Source organism: Lagopus leucura, unplaced genomic scaffold, assembly GCF_019238085.1.
Source record: "Lagopus leucura isolate 7727_CA_CO unplaced genomic scaffold, USGS_WTPT01 Super-Scaffold_100004, whole genome shotgun sequence".
NCBI classification, from domain to species: Eukaryota; Metazoa; Chordata; class Aves; order Galliformes; family Phasianidae; genus Lagopus; species Lagopus leucura.
The window spans coordinates 3,695,333-3,712,159 of NW_024962264.1; the positions used below are offsets into that span (position 1 = coordinate 3,695,333).

At 40.8% G+C, this 16,827-nt stretch overlaps 1 protein-coding gene across 1 annotated transcript; it reads right to left on the reverse strand.

The window, feature by feature from the left end:
* Positions 1–471: 471 nt before the first annotated feature.
* On the reverse strand, positions 472–16,827 carry TMEM192 (transmembrane protein 192). Its single transcript, XM_042872100.1, has 6 exons — positions 16,731–16,827; positions 14,474–14,620; positions 10,589–10,853; positions 8,483–8,617; positions 4,161–4,263; positions 472–2,112 (listed from the first exon to the last, which is right to left on the reverse strand). The coding sequence occupies exons 1-6, from the start codon at positions 16,764–16,766 to the stop codon at positions 1,989–1,991; spliced, it is 810 nt and encodes a 269-aa protein (XP_042728034.1). The 5' UTR covers positions 16,767–16,827; the 3' UTR covers positions 472–1,988.

A 16,827-nucleotide genomic window follows, 5' to 3' on the forward strand; every position in this document is an offset into this window, starting at 1 on the left:
GCCCACAGGAACAGGGCTGGTACTGCTTAGCACAGCATCTGCTGCGTGGAAAACAGCTCCTAATCGTCAAGTCTAATAGTATTCCATCACTCAACTACATCCCCTTAGTTCCCCAAGCACACATCTTCACTACCTTGATGGATGAGGACACGAAGCAGCCTGGTTCCAGTGCTTGGCTACCTTCCCTGTGAACAGACACCTCCTGGCATCTAATTTAAACCTTCCCTGCTGCAAATCTGCCTAAGGCTTGTTTTCCTAGAACACGTTCTCCTTTCACTGCACATATCTGTCCATTCATTCCACTTCTTAGAACCATTCTTACTTACCCGAATGGTGCGGGCATCAGGCCACAGTGAGGTGGGTGTAGAGATCAAGTTCAGTCATCCCAGCCTTAAATTCATTCAGAACAACTCAGCAGCTTACAACTGCTCACAATATGCTGCAGTCTTACACAGAACAGTGGTAATGGCATCACTTTCCCTTAGTTGTAATTATTGTACATGAACTTCAGTCACAGTTTACTGCTTTCCATAGCAGTTATCTAAGTCATTATACACAATACATTCAGACCTGAGTTCTAAAAACAAACATTTATATCCTTTCTATGTTCACTATAAAAACGTGGCTTTATTTCCAAAAAACAGTTAAGGGGTACAGTTTAGTGTTAAATAGCAGCAAAATATCAACTTTTTTCTTATAATAAAAGACAATCTTCATCTTTGTTATTACAGTAGACAGTTTAGTTATTTTTGAAGTTGTGTTCCAGTAAAAAAAATAGAATATTTGTGTTTCTTTCCCCATATTCAGCCACAAGACCACTCCTTATGAGGATCTTCCTCCCAGTTTTGACCAGTAATTATTCTGTCTTCCCACAGACATTTGCTTCTAAAATAATGCTTTGACTACAGTGGTAGACAAAGCATTTGAAAAGCATGATTTTTACCACCCTTCCCAATGAATTTATTCTATTAGAACTGATAACTCTTGTTTTTCCACTTCCAGAAGGCCATTCAGTCCCCTGCTGATATCCACCACACACATTCATTTTGGCTTTTAAATTTAGACAGCAACATTTTTGAAGAGTCAAAGCACAGAGCAACTCTGATAGTGGCTCTAACAGGATCTAACTTTAAACCCCATTGAACACTAATGGGTTACAGGGTCAATGACAGCACTTACCATTTGTGTGTCAGTTTGGCAGGCAGAAGAAATCCTGTTTAGTCTTTGCTGACACACAATTCCAATAGCAGGAGAATCAGCAGACCTGAAGACACCTTTTTGTTATCCACAGCCAGCATTCTGATCAGCTCCTCAAATTGCTGATCATAACTTGTCAAATCTCACATGCAGTACCAGTACATTTTAGGATACCACCCTTCCCTTCTGCCCTTGTTATTATTTCAACTGGATGCTAAATATTCCTGCTGGCATAGGAAACAACTTCAGTCCTTTACTGGGCAAAGGAGAAAACAAATCTAGAAAGCAAGTATCTACTTTGTACAGGATTATTGAAGCATAACACCTTAAACACTGGACATACTGAAGTGCAGTGATTGAACACCCACATTCAAGATATCCCAGCTTCAGTACTGTACGCTGAGAGGAATCCTCTGCAAAATTAGGTTTTATCTGAGAACAAATGTGCATTCTAGAAAGTACTTCAGTAACTTAAAGCTCAAAAAAAAAAAAATACACCAGTGCAAAATAACAGCAACGACTGAAAGACGTTAAACCAGTCCCTTAACTCCAATTGTAACCTCTTAGGAATTCAAAATCCTTTATGTTCCTGAACGTTTTCTCAGAACTGATGTGAAAAAAGCCATTAAGTCCAGTTGTCACAGGTTTACAGTGTACGCAGAGCTCATACTTGCAATTTAAGCTCTATTTTTAAATGGGAAAGAAGATTGAAGAGTCATCTCTACAGGTCTGTTTGGATATTGTATTGCCTCGTATTCTCTCCTGAGCTCCAGCAGCAGTTCTCCAAGCATTTAAGTTTTGGTTTGCTGAGATGTTAATGCCAACAGTCTCTTGCTGAGCAGTGCATTGTGTCGCTGAAGATATTCTATTACATCTCCTTGCTTCTCAACGATCTCTTCTAAACTTGAATTTTCCCTTGAAAGAAGTGAATACACATTTCCATAAGAGATAACAGATACCTGACGTATGAAAGGTCAGTGCATGTTCACCAATACTGTAACAAATTGCTTCCTTCAGTTTTACTTTGGAACATCTTGACTGCTTTTCAAAGGGGCAAACAATCTTTTATACCTAATCTCATTTATAGCTGAGAGGGCAGGAAGTACAAAAGGTAGGCTAAACTTTGAGCTGTGTTTGCATAAGCAAGTTATGTTCTTCCTGCTGGACAACACAGAAGAACCACAGTAGTACAAAGCTGCTTGTTTAGCTTTTACAAACTTAAGCTACTTAGACACCACACTAGGATTGTACTACGAAACCCATGCCACCTTTTCCAACCACATTAGGAAGTGTAATTGAAGCATAATATTTACATACTGCTTTTGCTGCCTGTAGCTGAGTAAAACAACCATTTCTTGATTAACCTGGACTAAAAGAGTAGTGATATTATTTGTTAATACTCTAACAGCATTAGCACCTAACATCTGTGCTACTGTAGATCCAGTGCCTCACATACAGTTACCCTCAGCTTAGAGCTACCTCCAGCTTCCATAAAGCAATGTTACAAACGCTATATTTAACCAGCACAGTAAAACAGAGCTATTTCATAAAACCTGTAAGACTACAGAACTGCCAAATCTGCAGTCAGAAATTAAGATACAAGTACTGAAGTCTGTGAGAATACTTCAGTCTTCCCATACTCATTAGTTGCTGCTAGCTCACTTGCAAATCTGCTCTGAGCATCCTGGAACTTAGAAAGCCTTGCAGCACTTTGTTGAGTAGCAATGCCCTTATCATAGTTCAAGTGCACTGACCAGTTGAGTGGAAGTAGTACAATTTAAACCCACTGTGGTTAAGCTGGTGGAAAAAAAGATCAAGTATTTTAGGGAACATTTACAACACTAACCCTAATCTGCACCACCAACTTAAGCACCAGCTCCTGATCAGTAGGTTAGGTCATGGAGATCACAGTATTGATAAAGCATTCATAGAATGAAGGTCAAGTCAACAGCTAACAGGATTCACTTTTCAATAGACCTTCAACTCAACAGGAAAGAGTCAGAATTGTACAGACCTGGATTAAAATAACTGTTTTGTAATCAGTTCTCAGAGGAAGTTTACACTTGTTAATCAAGGCATCGGATCTTTTCCTTAGCTGCTCATTGTTGCAAACTTCTCTAACACTTGAGGATTTCTCAGGGGAAGAGTTAAACAAGAAAGGAGAATTCCCCCATGCAGTTGCCATAATGTTGATATAGAGATGGAAGTCAGACATTGCATCAAAATAGCAAGACAACTCTAAATCCTTCCTGTGTCCTGAATCTCTACTTTCAAGTTCCATGAAAGCATCTGCAGGCTGCATTTGTGATACACAGGGGAGGGCTGAAGCAGTAGTCACCTCCACACTTCTGCACTACAGCTTTTACTGCAAGCCATGTAAGCTGAAGTCATGCTCATGCCTCAATTGGCTCATCCACACATATAATTCTTTCATGAACTGGAAGTATATTTCAATTCCCTTGCTACAGTGTGCTGTTCTGTGCCAGCAATTGAACAAAAAAGCAGATTTTTCATCTATCAGCTGTTCACTATTTCTTTTCTCGTCTGAAAGAACCGTTTCAAGAAGCTGCACTTCTGGAGGCACACTGTAAACACTATAAGACACTAACATTTATCTCCCATTTGCTTTTCAAGTCAATTATAAAGAGATTAAGCACAGTTATTTGTAGTACATTAAAGACTGATGCAAACAGCTTTAAATGTTTGAATTCCTGTCTTATCTTCGATAGTTACTTCATCTATGAAGAAATTGCTATTTCTATACAAAAGCACAAACTTCATTTCTCACCTGTACGTACAATAGCAGTCTTAGATCTATGACTCCTTTCAGAACTATTTTTCCCACACCTATTGTGGCTGACAGATTTAAGGCTATCCAAATATTTCTACATGAAGTAACACAATTCCTTCAGTCAGCATTACCACAGTTGAACACATAGCAGATTAGTACAGAAAAATATTACCCAAATCCAACTTCTGAGGTAATGTGACTAGGGTAAGCATACATCTTTTCTTCTTCAATTATGTCAGGTCTTGGCTTCGCACGATTGAAGTTGCTTACTTTCACTAAAAGAAACAAATCCATACAATATTTAGAAAGCAGCAATAACAACAGAAAAGCTTTATCTAAACAGAGTCCAAGTTAAAAACAAATCTGTAACAGGTAAGTTTGCCTTAGAGGAGCAAACAAAGGAAGTGTGGTAATTATGAGTGGGGGAAAAAGAAACAACAGCAGAATTTACTTATTGCCAATACAGCTTTGATTATAAATACTCTCTTTCAGTCCCGCTGCTCCAAGACTGCAAGTAAAGACCTGAAAAGGAAGCTTAAATACACTGCTTAGCATGTGTGAAGTTTAGTTTGTCTCCTAAGGGAGGGAAAAACCTCAACTACCTTTGAGATGGAACTGCGATTCAGTGCCTAAATTCAGGCCATACATTAAGCAACATGCAAATAAAGACAGCCATAGGAAGTTTAGATACTAGCATTGCATCTAGGTCACAAGTTCTCTCAAACTCTTTCATAAATACTATTCTGACTAGACTACCTACAAAGAAGCTTCAGCTTGTCTGCCTGTTCCAGAACTAGGATACTTGATACAGAAAGCTATTAAGTACACAAAACAGAGTGGCTCTTAGATAGAGAGACACTACAGAAAGACAGAGGCCCTGGTCATGTCCAGAGAAGGGCAATGAAGCCGGAGAGAGGTCTGGCACACAAACCTGAAAAGGAGCAGCTGAGGGAGCTGGTATTGTTCAGTCCAGAGGAGAGGAGGCTCAGGGGAGACCTCATTGTTCCCCACAACAACTTGAAAGGAAGTTGTGGTGAAGTGGAAGGCAACTTCACCTCCTGGGAACTAACAATAAGACTAGAGGGAATGGCCTCAAGTTGTGACACGCAAGGTTCAGGTTGGATATCAGGAAAGTTTTCTCAGAAAGGATGGTCATGCACTGGATCAGGTTGCCCAGGGAGGTAGCTGAATCACCATCCCTGGAGGCATTCAAGAGAAGTTTACATGTTGTATAAGGGTCAAGGTTTATTGGGGAAATCCTTGTGGTAGGTGGACAGTTGGACTGGATGATCACGGAGGTCCTTCCCAACCTTGGAGACTCTATACTGTACACCTCACAATGTTGGCTTAAAAAAAAAAAAACCACCAAGTCATTCCTGGGCATCTGTGAATTAAGTTAAAGAGAAAGGTAGCAGATGTGGAATGGAGACAGGTGAGGGTGAGAAAAAACAGCAGACACCATGTTATTTTTGGAAGGAAGCTGCAAATACTTGAAACTACTCAAATACCAGCCCCCAATTACAAAAGGGAATGTACTTCAGAGATCCAGATTATACATTTCCAACTAAGTATTGCTTCACAAGAACTACATTTAGTACCAAAAAGCCATTTCAGTTAGGTCCACATGAGAAACCTCTACTAAAGCAGAGAAAGACTATTCTTACAAGTTAATAATATAGTAAGGTTTACGATGGGGCACCCTGCTAAAACAATGCTAAGGCCCTCCAGAGGTTAGCTACAAGTTAAGCTCAAAGGTTAGTTATTTCCATGACAGTATTCCTCCCCAAGTAAAGCCACAAAGGAATAGACCAGGAATTTCCAACATGCTTTATGAGGATGGTAGTCTTATTTATGCACTATTAGATAGATGTAGGAAAGTCATTAAGTACATATATTTAGTAAAACATAATATTTGACCCCCTGCCATACCAATAATGAACTTGAGATTGATTCAACTTACATTTAGAGCTCTCTGCATCATCGCTTTTTTTCCAGGCACACCTACTTGACTCAAAAGATTTACATAAATTGAGTCTGTTACAGAGAAATCTACATGGAATCTACAATTCCATGTAGATCTGATCCCTCACCTCCAGAGCTCATAGCTATACATATATATACACACACACATATATATAGGCACATAACTGAATGAAAGTTTTTATTCAGGGGAGCTCTACTTCGTGGGACACAGTTTTGTGAACTACTTCTGGGTAGTTCATGAATTATGAAGTCTCAATTGGGCATTCCACAACATTTTTATTTGTGAGGCACTACATTCAGTAATATTTAAACAAAAAGACAGCTATATGAATTCTACAGAAGCAACTCGAGTAGAGATGCAAAAAAATCCACAGGAGAGAAGCAACTTGACTCTACATTGGTACAACCTTCCCATTAAGTTCAGGGGTCATCTACCAACACAGGCAAGGGGTTGATGTTTGTGAATTTGTAGTGTAGAACAACCACAGGCTTCCCAGGATTGCTGGTGTAGCTGCAGAGCTACATTAGTGGTACAGTCATAGGACAGTCAGTGATATCTGCTAGTGTTTGCCTTATAATGGGGCAGGCACTCCAGAAGACTAGAAGACTGCCTCTGAAATAACCCAAAAAGGAGGCTTCATTTTTTCCTGCCACATAACATGCTCTGTTTTGAGATGGGGGAAAAAAAAAAAATATATATATGTGAATGTCACTATTGCATCAGAGTCAAATCTAACCAAGTACTCCTCTATTCCCTTCAGGAAATACACGGTTTATCTTCAACCTTGGCAGTGTCAAACTACCTCAGAACCAATCATTACACACACAGGTATGTGAGGTCTGTTAGCTTATCTCAAAATGTTTTGGGATGGAAGTTGAACTACCTACCTGCTGGAAAAGGTCATCTAAGGTAATTAGAAAGGTCTTCTCACCTTCAGTCAAATGTTACATAATAATTAATACTTGCTCAGTACATCAATCAAGTTTCAGAGAATGAAGCTCAGACTGCTGCGGGAGCAAGGTAACTATTGTCAAAAGGGAGAGGCTTCATTCCTTCTTGCATTGCAATTCTTTCGCTCCTTTGCTTTGATTCCAGCACTCAAGGAACTCTCTCCTCCAGCCTCCCCCAGCTCTACCTCAAAAAAAACAAGAACATCACACCCCACGCTCTCCTAGGTATAAACTGGTTAATGATTTCATGAGTACTGGTAGTACAAGCCAAGGAAGACAACCGTCTTGATGTCAGAAGGTCAGGTCATTTAAGAGCTCTTACAGAATTCCAGTCTCAGATTTAACTAGAAGGAAATCAACCTTAATAGCAGCTTGCTCTATTTTACTAAGCTAAGAGACACATAATGAAGCTCACTGAGCTACAAGAGGTCTCAGGGTAACAAATACTGTTTCACTGGAACTGCTCAAGTTCTAATGATGTTTAGTAGCTTATCTCTACTCCTGAGTTTCCCAGGAAAGCAAGTATACTTATGCTAAGAAGGGATGTCTTCCAGCATTCTTGGAATAGCTCTCTAGAACTGCCATGCTCATGTTTCCTCCAGGACAGGTTAATTCAATGGAAAGCCTGATAAAATGACACACATGGAGGCATCTCACACGCCATACAGAACTGAGATGCAGTTCAGAGCTGGGACTGCTTGCTGTATTATGATTTCAGTTTTGTTGCAAGAAACTTTAATTTCCTAGATGACCAAAACAATCAGCAGCACTTCTTAGTGTCATTACACCAAAGCTTTCTTTTCTATAAGCAAAGGCTCCTAGAATTAGCAATAATAAAAGCCACAAACAAGTCACAAATTAAGACATACACTGACTGCCATGAAAACAGCTTTTACTTCATGTTTAACCACATGCAGTCCTGAACGGAGTGCTTAAACTTTCTTACTGTGTGATTCAAGGCTTGGAACAAACTTAAATCTGCCTGTCTGATTTCACCTCTCTGCCATAGAAAACATTGCTACTGTTAAGCAGGAATACAAGCAATAAAAAAAAAAGCATTAATTAAGGGCAGTTCTTACATTTTAGTGACAGAGGAACTGAAGCTTTTGGAGATAGGACAGGTAAAGAAGAGAAGGGAATAGAGATTTAGAAGTCTGGAGATGAAGGCACATCACACCATCAATTCTGCCAGTCCCACAGGAGCTGACAAAACCAGCTTTCGCAGCTTAGCAACTCACAATAAGTGCAATTGAGAATGCACTATCAGCCAAGACAGTTCACAAGACACTTGAGCAACAATTTTTTTTATTGCCACTTCAAAGAACCTGCAGCATTAAGCTAAGCACTTTTGTTTACCAAGAACTTAGAAACCTGTTTCAAACCTTTCAGCCTTCCCATTTGTACCAAATTCACTTCAGCCTTTCCACAGGTACGGATTCATTTCCTATATGCAGTTAATCATCTTGGGACACCCAAAGTGCACTACCCTGAGGGCAAACAATACTGTTCAGGAGCAGTTAGAGCAATCCACACCCCATAAGGCAAAAATTCATCTCTCACCTGTGTAAATCACTAGACATGTCAGTGAACTGATCAGCTCCAGGCCCAGGACTCCCAGGATAAGATACAGGTACACTTTACTGTGATCAGGAAAGGAATGCTGGGTTGACAAAATCAAAAGCAGGGCTGCATTACCTAGGAAAAAAAAGCATTATTTTTCAGGGATAAGAATTTCACTAGCTGTTAGAAGCAACTTATTAATCCCTCAATCCTGGAGAACCACGTTAGGCTGCAACGCTTCAAACCATGCTTGCCTGTTTGGTTCACTTGCAAACATAGGTGGTGCAAGCTCACAACTCTTGGCAGCAAAACTAAGTTTCATTTCAGCATTTGACTGTAATGGTAGGGGTTGTTGGTTGTTTTTTTTTTTTTATTTTTTTCTGATTTAAGGAGAGGGTGAAGGACTGGATGGGAAAACCTAACATACAGCATATGTTGACTTGAACAGTTCCTAGCCCTGCTGGGAACTACTACCCTTCTTAAAAACTGCTTTTATTCCCCCCCCCCCCCCCTTTCAATACCTAACAGGTCACATCACTCAGTATGAAATGGAAGGGTATATTCCATCCAGCAGGAGACTTCAGTGTATTTAAAAGCACATCCCATAAAAATAAATTTAAGTAAGACTTCTAACTCTCTGAAAAGGAGATAGTTGCACAGGTTTCCAGTTGCCTAGCTATTTATTTTAATACTTGCAGGTCACTGAAGTTTAAACTGAGATGAGCACAAATAGCTACAGAGAATAAGCACTGAATTACAGACCTAACAATTTATTTTGCATTCTTTAAATTCTCACACACTGCTGCATGCCTCACGTGGAAGGCAAAACATGATCATTTCCTGTCCAAATGCTATAGCCACAAACACAACACATATTAAGGCCATTAAAACAACAAGAGAACTGTACAGTTCTCCTGAATTAGGCAACTGAACTGTCAGTACATCAACAGCAATTAGCATAATTGGGTGTTAAGAGTATTTGGGCTAACCACCTTCTGAGCTACAGATGATTTACATCACAAGTTCACAACACAGAACTGATTGCACATGAATATTTACATTGGCCCACAGTTGGTAAAGCAGAGAAGAAACTGACTCCATCTAAGACAAAAGTCAAGTTTAATAACCTCAGTCTCGGTTCAATAGGCAGAAACCATCTTTTAACTATTATTCAACATTCTTAAGCCTGCTGCAGTCTATTCTTGTCACTGCATGCCAAAACCATCTTCAGAGCTCTATCTAGTGGCCACAGCCTGCAGTTCTGCACATTCAAACGATGTTTCCACATATCTTTTCATGACCAGGTAGAATGAAAGCCACAGTTTTATATGCAGTAGGGCCACAGCCTACAAGACTGGTTAAAAGTTTCCGTTCCTATCTTTACCAGATTTACAGCTAAGAAAAACACTGTGGAAGCCACTGCTCTTCCCTGCTACTGTCATCCACACGTGGAGAAGCCTCTCAAGTTACATGGATCTTTAGATTCAATGAAGGAGAGCTTTTTTCTTTATAAGAAGCAAAGCAGCTGACTGTTGAAACATTTTTCAGCTTCACTAGCCAGTGGTGTAGCATAGAATACGTGAAGAAAAACCCCCACTGTCACACATCACATGCTGTCCATTGGAAGAAAAATACAGTTACAAGTAGAGCTAAGTGTTACATGGAGCCCTGCTGAAGACTGTAAATTCTCTTGTTTAACTCATTTCAGACATTTATTGAACAACAGTTGATGCAGCTGCTTTACTTTTTTTTTTTTCCCCCTCTACTTCCACTAAAATACTAAGGCTGAAAAACAAGGCTATGCTTGCTGGATGGATTTGCAGTCTTGTCACTTATCTAATTAGATTAATCAGTATGCAAATGAACATCACTAGCAGCTAAACATAAATTGGTACATTTGTTACTTCAACTTTATACTATAAAAGCTCTTTACAACATGCATCCAGCAAGTCAGAACAGCCCATCTGAATAAAATAGCCTCCACAACTTGTCATTTGAAGCATTTCATTTCTGAAGTTCACAACACGTGATACAGAGTTGTTCAGTCTTTTAGCACACCAGAAAATAAAGCTTGCCAAGATGAACAAGAAAACAAGTTCACTTCACCTGTAGAATGTATCACCAACGGAAGCCTCTTGAGATGCCTTGTCGATCGATATATTAAGAAGTAGCCCCTGCTCCTGATCCTGCTGTGGTGGTGGTGGACGTAACGTTCAAAACACACGTGCAGAATCCACAGAATTACCTTGGCAATTATTATGACAGTCTGTACTTTAAATGGGTGAGTATAGTTCCCAGGGCATTTATCCTGGTTTGGATTGGGGTAAGAACAAAACATAGCTGCTAAAAACGCTAGAACAACGAAAGCAACCTGAAAGAGCAACAAAGAGAAGGGAGAAAACCCACAGTCAGCTATCAAACAAGACAGATTGCTGTGATTTGTTAAGCATCACTCTCTGAATTGATTTCACTGAAGTTGAGATAAGCTATTAACATTAGGTAATCTTACCACAATCCCATGTAACTCAAGTAACATACTCCTCATTGCACAGAGTTAAGAATGACCACTGTTTTCAGCATTCCCCCCAACTCAATTTCATTGTTAACCAAACTTCTTTTTCTAAGAGAATTAATCTGATTTCTGAGCATTTTTTTTCTCCCTCTCTATTGTATTTTGAGGGGAAGGGATTCACACACAAAGTTTTATTTACACTCATTCAATTAAACTTGTTATTGCTCTCTAGGACAGTCTACATTCCTTTCCACACAAGAATTTGACATTTCATTAGTGATAATTAATCTTTTTAAATCCAATCTCCAGGTTGACATCAGAAAGCAAAACATCAACTTAATACCTTACACAGTGAATTACTAACAGGAGATAAAAAACCCCAAAGAGTAATTTTTAACAGTTTCTTCATTTAGTTAAATATTTAATCTGAATGACCAGCCTAGTGAAGTTTTATTGTAAGTTTTCATGCCTTCTAGGCTTCTCCTCAGGCTTACAGCATCAACACTGCATCATGTGCCATCTTCTGGCCGACTAGAAGTGGAGTGCTTGGTGCAGATTATCTCAGGTGTGTGCATGTTAAATCCCTACAAAATGTTGTGAATTTCTTTTAACATTTTCATTTAGTAAACAAACAAACAAAACAGGTCATCTCACATCCTTCTTCATTCTGTTTAGTGAGTACATTAAAACTGAACTGAAATAAGACAAATCCCAACAACACAAACTCAACTGATAGCTTCTGTATACAGCAAAAATGCTTTTGCTTCAACTCTAAGCAGCTTTCATGCCACTAATACACTTGGATTTTATAAGTTACCCATATCTCAAAACTGGTAGAAACAACTCATCAATACGAGACACAAAAGAAAGTCTGACTTCCAAAGCCATTTCACTTCAATGGTTCACTCCTATTCCACTTCATGGAGTGAATTCAGTCCTTTCACACCCTTCAACTTCAGCTATTTTTGTCATTTCTCAAGCAACTTTGTTCACAGAAGTCAGTCTTTCAGAGCCACTAATTAACTACTGATGTGAACCACCTCCAGCCCACTTGAGTTGTGAATGGAGTTCATGATTGAGAAGCTAGGGAAGGATTAAGTGGGAAGAGAACAACTTGCAATCAACAGAAAGCAACATCACACCATAGGAAAGCCAGGGTAGAAGGCAGAAGGAAAAAGCAGTGGGGGGGAAAAGCATCTACATTAGACTTAAGAATGTTACTCCAATGCAATTAAAATTCAAAGTTACCTTAGAGCTAAGTATCTTAAATGGAAAGTAAGTTAAAATCAACAGAACATTCAAGCTATAACGTAACCATGCCCTTTTCTTGCAAAGCTAGGAAAAATTCACCTAACCTCTGTTTTATTTAGTCCATTTACTGTTAGGTTTGCCTTTAAAAACAACAGCACAACCAGCTCAACTCACCCCAAGAAAAGTAATCTAGAACAGAAAACAGTTACATTAAGTTGTGTGATGTCAGCTGTCATGCTCCAGCATTGCAGCTCTATTAATCTATGTCAACACCTATAATGAGGAGACAGCTTGCATTAAGAGTGCCATTTAATAACGCTGTTCAGCTTACATTCCAACACCAAGAAGTCCAACACCAAGTTTCCCACTCAGATCAAGGTATTTATAAATGAAACTTGACTCTTATAAAGAGCAGAATTCAAGCAGTTTTGTTTTCTTTACATACACATGCAGACAAAAGATAAGGTTAATATAAAGGGGTCTGTGTATCTTCTACTCCTCTGGAGTCTCCTGACAGAAGCCAAAAGCCTTGAAAAAAAGCGAGGCTTGGGAAACGGAAAGCCACTCAGAACCCCAGTCACAACACACACCAACATAAGGGCACTCCAGAACTTAATGCAACTAAGCAACCACTGTGAAGGAGCTATTTGTTGCCTAGCTCTACTTCTGGGTACAGGAGGGAAAAGAAATACATCAAGTGCCATGCAAACAATTGTAGAGATGCATTACGGCTTCACCTCACAACACTATCAGGAGTTAACTTCTCCAGGATACTGGCTGCATGCGTTGGCTATCCATCCTAAGCTAACCTGATGTCTCCACGTTGCACAGAGTTCATGCACATTAGTAGAATTGAGAGGGAAGGGGAAAAAAAAAAAAAGATCACTAGCTTTCCCCATCCATCAGCATGTTTCTTTGCAGTAAGAGATCGCACCACTCCTTGAGCAATTACTCCACCAACACAAGATGATACCTCTCCATTTTGTTTCAATTACTGACTTGCCCTGGAACAGGCTCAGCAACAGCAGCAAGACTTAACCTGGAAAACTGCAGGTTCACAGAGACCTGAGCAGTTCTTTTCTTACCCTCCCTTTCTCTCCACTTGCAGGAGAGAGGAAAAAAAATGGGAACTGAAAGGTTTCTAGCAGTTCTCTAGCATCAGAGTGACTGACATTGCACTCCAACTGTGTACAGCAGACTGAAACAGTCCCAGTGCACTGCAAAGTGTAGTTCTTCACTAAAAACAGCAGTGTCTACCTTCAAAATGCAAACTCAAAATGCTATCTAACAGTACCAGTGATGTTCTGGTAGGTGAAACACATATGGCTAGACATTCAGTTTCTAAGGGAAATATTAGCTGTCCACTCAACAGAAAAGCAGAAACAGCCTTTCCTAAGTTGGCTCAGAGGGAGATTTCATTATATTACTAGGAAGCACACAAAACATCTATTAAAAAAAGAAGGCCAGGGCATATTGTTCAAACAGCTCTGAGGCTGAAACAAGTTTTAAAAATTCTTTTGAGAGTGCTTTGCATAGGACTAATGATAGAATTTTGGTTATTTATGATTAAAGAATTTCTACATTCGCTGGTCTTGAATATTCTCTGGCTTTAAAAGCACACCATCTCCGGGTCTGTATAAATGGCATCATGCCATGAGAGTACCATTTGAATTCCCTCTTAGGAAGAAAACTCTTCACCTGGTCTTCCTGTGAAGTTTCTACATGATCATAAGCAATAAGTAGCTTCAACTTGTAAAGGATAAACTCACTACTAGATAGGACTCTCCCAGCTTTAGTCTACCAACCCCAGCAAGACCCTCACACTGTTAGCTATAACATCGTGCTCTGCCTGTGCTTTTCCACCTCAACCCCCAGATGGAAGTCGTGGCAAGAAATAACATCTGGATTCATTTACCCCTCCATTCACTACCATACAAAACCAGGAATTAGTCTAACTTGACACACTTAGTAACTATGATAAGAAATACTTCAAGCCTCCCCTGTGACATTAAGCTCAGATCTTAGCACTCTATGACTCATCTGAGCACCTCTGCAGCAGTAGTGTTACTTGAAGATACATTTCCAACAACTTCAAACAGCTATTCTTTAAAATGGTTTTTCCACTCCCTAAAGAGACGTGCCGTAGCATTACTGAGTGATTTGCTGGGGTAGCATTTCAGAATTAGCATAGTACACTTTCATAAGGAAGTCATGTTTCTTAAACTTACATGCAATAGCAACAGAAAGTTGGCAAGGAGAACCACTGGGATAGCATGAAATCTGGGCCTTAGTTGAGAATACAGCATATGAGACGAAGTAAGCGGTGCATCCAACAGAGCTTCATCTTCTAAACTCTGTGTTATTTCCAAGGAGCCCTAGAGCAGAGGAAGAAGGGAGAACACAAATAAGTCCTGAAAGTGAAGTCAGAACAATTTTCTATTGCTTCAGCTATGGAAAAGAAAGAACAAGATCAGTATCTCAAGATACATGCTCTTAAGTACTAAGCCAATTAAAACCCAGAGGAATCTAACATGAGTCCACCTCCTGGCATCACTCTCAGTTTTAAGGAAGCTTAGTCTTAGAGTCACCCTCATGTTTTATACAGGTACTGTAAGTCTGTTATTCACGCATTTGTGCAAGTAAATTTAAGACAGAGTTGTAGTCTACCACTTAACAAATGCAAGCTCAGTTCAAATGATTCAGCCACCAACACACCAAACATTTGCAGCAATAGTTCAAACCAAATCCAGGCAAGGATGAAGAATCAGTTCAGAAAGATGCCAGTAACGGCTGGGCAAGAGATGCTCTGCCATCAACAGAGAACATAAAGAGATCTTCTGAGACACAGTGCTGCCAAATACTGTGGTTTCTTTAACTCCACTTTCCGCTCAGGTACCTTAACTATGTAATTCCCCTGAAATATTTGTGGTTTTTCTTTAACAAAAAAAAGTAGTAAGAATAACCTAAGCATGGGTGGAAGGAAAAAAAAAGTCTTTCCTTGTGGACATGGAATAGAAAAACAAAGTACAACTTACGGGCTGAAATAACAACTATTTACTAGGACAGAATAGGAAGAGATAGGCTCCTAAGTGCTGTTTCATCTATAGACATCTGCCTACAACAAAGGAAGTAGTCATCTAGCTTACTTCAGCCAGCATTACATTTTTATTTAGCACACCAAATGCCTTGCTCATCTAACTACAGGGTGCAAGTAGGGCTTCTTCACCTGTTTGAATCCTATTCAAACTTTCATTTACTACAGCCTTTGAATGCAAACAGTCCTTGCAGGAATACTCACATGCTAAAATCACCTTCCACAGTAGACCTTTAAGTCTCAAAATGCTACCGCTCCTTTTACATTACCAACTTAAAATCGAGAAGTAGAAGTACAAAAATGCTCCATCCCTGTTACGTGATGTCAGGAATGACTTTCAACTCTGGAAGAAAGCACTCAGGACAGGCACCCCAGCCACAAAGCCATCTCCCCTCAATCCCACCTCATACGCACCAGTGTAGCTAGCAGCTCACTGCTCAGACGAAGGCAACAAGCCACAGTCAGGACAATTTCTCCTGCCTGATAGGAAAAGGTGAGCTCATTGCTCCCAAAATACAGCAACACAGCGTTATCTGAGTGCATCTGACTGCTGTGAGGTCAGCTACAACCCACCTCCACATAGAATGGCCTGGGATGAAAAGAACCATTAAGATCATGTAGTTCCAACCCCCTGCTATGGTGCAGGGTCACCAGCCATCAGACCAGACTGCCCAGAACCACAACCAGCCTGGCCTTGAATGCCTCCAAGGACGGGGCATCCACCACTTACATTGGGTACAGCAGCTGATAGAGCCCCCTGGATGAGCACTGCTCAGCAAGGCGACCAGGAGAACTGAAGAGATGCAAAGCTAAGAAGCACCTTAAATAGGTCAACTGCAGGCTTCATTCAATTAAGGCTTGCTAAAACCACACCCATTAGAAGCCAAAGCAATCAGAACACACGGCCTCCTGCTGTAGATGAAGCAGCAGCAAGAACTGTTGCATAAAGGCCACACTGTCTACACAGTCTACAGTCTCCTACAGCTACTGTAGGAGAAACAGCAGGGGCAGCAGGCTGTTTTTGTAAGGCATAACATAAGCGGCGTTTATAAGGAAACCCAGCACAGCCGGACCCCGACGGGCGGCACCACGCGCCCAGCTCCGCACGGCACAGGGAAACCTCTCGCTTCCCGAGGCGGCTCGGCAGCTCTCCGCTCAGCAGCTACCCGCACCGAGAGGAAAAACAGGCCGCAGCCTGTCGCTGAAGAGCAAAAATAAGTAAAAAGCGGAAGAAAGAACCAGAAGCGGAGGAGCCCCACCGGCAGGCGCCCAGCTCGGCGCTCCCCGCCGCCAGCTGTGCCCGCTCCGCCTCGCACAGAAGCCCGGCCCCGCTCCCGAGCGCCGACACTCCGCCCCCGCGCCCTGCCGAGCCCCGCTCCGCCCGCGCTCACGTTATCCAAGTCCGTCTGCCGTCCCGTCACCGCCATCTCCACAGCCCAGCCCGCTTCCACCCGCCCGCCTTTAAGCGGCGGTTCCGCCAGGCGCAGG